Consider the following 3,245-nt stretch of genomic DNA (forward strand, 5'->3'; position numbering starts at 1 on the left):
TGCATCCAGAAGTAAAACAACTTCAAGTTTGGTTGTTTCAATGGCTCTATGAAATCTTGACGGGCCTGGATTTTATCCTCATCTGTGCTCTGCCATTTTCAGTGTTTGTTTCATCCTCAGACTGAAAGTGAGAAGGCAGCAGCCACCCCAAGACCATAAGGCATGTTCAGAGGGAGAGGGTTGACCATATCTTTCTCAAATTCCACCTTACTCGTGAGGACCAACAGCCCCACATTCATTTCTTCTTTTACCTAATTGGCCAAGGCCACAGGACAATTCTTTATCTAATCAGAGACAGAGATTTTCTTTGTGTTGATTTGGACTTCTGTGGAGTTGGACTAAAGTCAGCACCTTTCACCAGGCACATATCTTAGTGGGAGAGGAATGAATAGAGACCTAAACAAAAACTGGAGCTTCAGAGAGAAGAATGCCTGAGAAGCCTTAGTGAAAAAGATGGTAACAGTCAAGCTGAGTTCTAAAAGATGCATAGGAATGCTACAGGTGGACAAGGGCAGGGAAGAAAGGGGAGAGACATCATGGGTAAAGGCAGGGGGCTGTGACAGAGCATGTCTCTTTCCCGGCAATGGGGAAACTGTATCATCCCACACAAGTCCTGCATTTCAGAAAGTCATCTGGGGACACAAGACTGCTATTCTATTGAGAATGCCAGAAGAGTTTTGCAGATCAAGCAAATCTTGATGAATTTATAATATTTTCTGAACAGAATGTCCAAATTCTTCTGACTGATTCACCCAACACTGATTTTAAGATCAAATAAGGAGCCAAGAACATTGGCTTATACACAGTGGACAACCAAAGAAAAGCAGGGGAGCTCAGCCTAGAGAGGCAATGAGTTGGCGGGATGATGTCACTCATCTCCGAAGGGTGGGACTCAGTTTCTGAATCTGGTAAAGCTGGCAGAATTGAGATGCTTCTCTTTATCCTGGTTTCCTCTAATGAAATATGAAAATAATTCTTGTTCTTAACCCAAGTGAAGAGAAAGTTTTGAGGATAATCTTTACAAACTTATAAATGACCTTGGGGAAAATGCTATAGAAATACAATGTCTTGTTATTAATCCCTGCTTTCAAATGTCTTCATGCACACATAGGAAAGTAAAAAAAAAAAAAAAAATGGCAATGTGCTCTGCCTTAAAACACCTCTCCTACATAAAACACAGAGGACCCCACACACAGACAACCACAAACATAGATTTCCATTTCCAGTTGTGTCACCTACTTTGAAGATCTCACACATTGAGGAAAGAGATCTGAGGTACGACAATCACTAGAGAGAGAGGAAGTGGTCTTCTCTGCACAGGTAGGAGGAGGCCATGTGACTAATCAAGGCAATTTGAAAATTTAACAAGAGGGAGAGAAAAATCATACACAGGCTCAAAATCAGAAAAAAAAAACAAATTTAAATAAGACGCACTAAAAGAAAAAGATTTGTGAGGTTTCATCAAATGTTCAGACTTTTAGGAGAAATGAATCACCTTCCAAATTGCTGTCATGATTTGCCTGTTAATAAGAATGTGCTTCTCCTGGGAAAGCGAGGTTGGCTATGAGATTAGGTAGTGACTCTTGTGCCTTAACATGACGGAAATGCTTGAGTTCATCACATCCTGTTAGGTTCTCTTTTATCTCATTACCTTTATGAAACTTATTGTCTTTATGAAAAGAGACAGCAGCAGACAGCAGAGTGGTTTGTGCTAACATATGAGTTTTACTGTTTCTGAAGGGCATTTCTGTCTACGGTGCAGCTTTCTGGGGTTCCATGGGGGTCACAGAACTTGGAGAGAAAGTAGTTCTCCTCCTTTGTGGTTACTGTGAAAATAGGTCATTATTTTCCATCTAGTGGAAAGATGATTCTGTATATTGCTAGTGACCCTTCAAATGGACATATGCATCTCTGTACACCTAGCTGATGTTCTGTAGGTGATGAGGCCAGTCCAGTTATGTATTTTGTGTCTGACTACAACAGCTTACAGGTTATTTACAATTTATACACACCCAATTTAAGGCTTCTGGCCTGAGGACATCATCTATGACACAACACCTTAAAAAAAATCTCTCCCACAGATTTTCCTATATTCCATATAATGGAAAATTACAACACAACACCATTTACAAGACATTGAAAACCAAGGAGTGGCCCAAGATGTCTGCTCCAAGAAACTACAGTAACTGTCTTGGGACTAGAAAGAAAGAATAAACAACTCACATTCCAGCAAGAAGCATCTGTCTTTTGTCATTCTCCCTAAAGCAACATAAAATGTGCAGAGAAAGGCAGCCATTTCAGTGAGGGCAAAGGAGGTCGCCTGTTTGTAACATTTTCCACCATTCCCTTGCAACTAAAACCCAAATCCCATTACTTTCCAACTGCCTATCAAAGGAGGGTGTTTGCTGATGCAGCCCAAGGAAGCCTAATCACTATCCATGGCAGCCCCTGTGTTCTGGAGGATGATTAAATGGCAGAGCCTAGGGAGGAGCTGGATGCGAAACCTTACCCCTATGCCAAACTCCTCTAGGGTATTTCAGATTTTTATTTTTTTTCTTTTTACTTTTTTTCAGATTCCTATCCAAAACATGCTTTCTTTGGCAGCCTCCCCAGAAGACTGTGAAGTCATAGTGCATAAGCTATCCAACTCCTACCTCTGCAGGACGGTAGAACAGACTCAAGACTTGCCAATTGCAGCTGTTCTCAGGCGAGGGCTGTCTCTGGCCGGTGGAAATCAGCAGACACACTGGCAGTGCACACACCTACGCTGGGGGAGCTGCAGAGCTTCCCTCTTCAGGAGGTTGTCAAGCTTGCAGATGAGGCAATTCGTGTTCTCCCAGTCACTCCGAATCTTTGCTTAACATCTCACAGTCAACAGTGTTCTTCTTTTCGTGAATGACTACCTCTCAGGGAGACTATGAGTTGTCGAAGTTATCACTTATTTCTTATTTATGGATAGAAGATTAAGATATTTCCACCTGACCTTTTCAATCTGGTCTTCCACTGAATTGACTCCTCTGATTCCTACGTGGACAGCCACTCTCCAGCCTTCCCAGAAATTTCTCCCTAGCCCTTCCTGGCCGCACTTTCTGCCAGGCTTATGCTGTTCCTCCTGTGATGAAGACTTTTACCTATCCCTCCTTTTCAAAAGGCCTGTCTCTTCAATTCTACTGCATCTGTGAAATTTTTGCACATGATTTGTTCTGAGCGAGATATTGCCCCACTGTAGTATCTCTTTTTATAGT

At 41.9% G+C, this 3,245-nt stretch overlaps 1 protein-coding gene across 1 annotated transcript in view; it reads left to right on the forward strand.

The window, feature by feature from the left end:
• The window catches only part of LOC111146350 (cell surface glycoprotein CD200 receptor 2-like), a 30,615-nt gene extending 27,754 nt beyond the window's left edge, over window positions 1–2,861 (forward strand). Inside the window, exon 7 of the mRNA XM_022501874.1 lies at window positions 2,574–2,861. Within this exon, the coding sequence (XP_022357582.1) occupies window positions 2,574–2,861 (288 nt within the window). The remainder of the gene's footprint in view (window positions 1–2,573) is intronic.
• Window positions 2,862–3,245: the final 384 nt, after the last annotated feature.

The sequence above is a fragment of the Enhydra lutris genome, unplaced genomic scaffold (assembly GCF_002288905.1).
Source record: "Enhydra lutris kenyoni isolate GAN:26980312 unplaced genomic scaffold, ASM228890v2 scaffoldscaffold2, whole genome shotgun sequence".
Classification (NCBI taxonomy): Eukaryota; Metazoa; Chordata; class Mammalia; order Carnivora; family Mustelidae; genus Enhydra; species Enhydra lutris.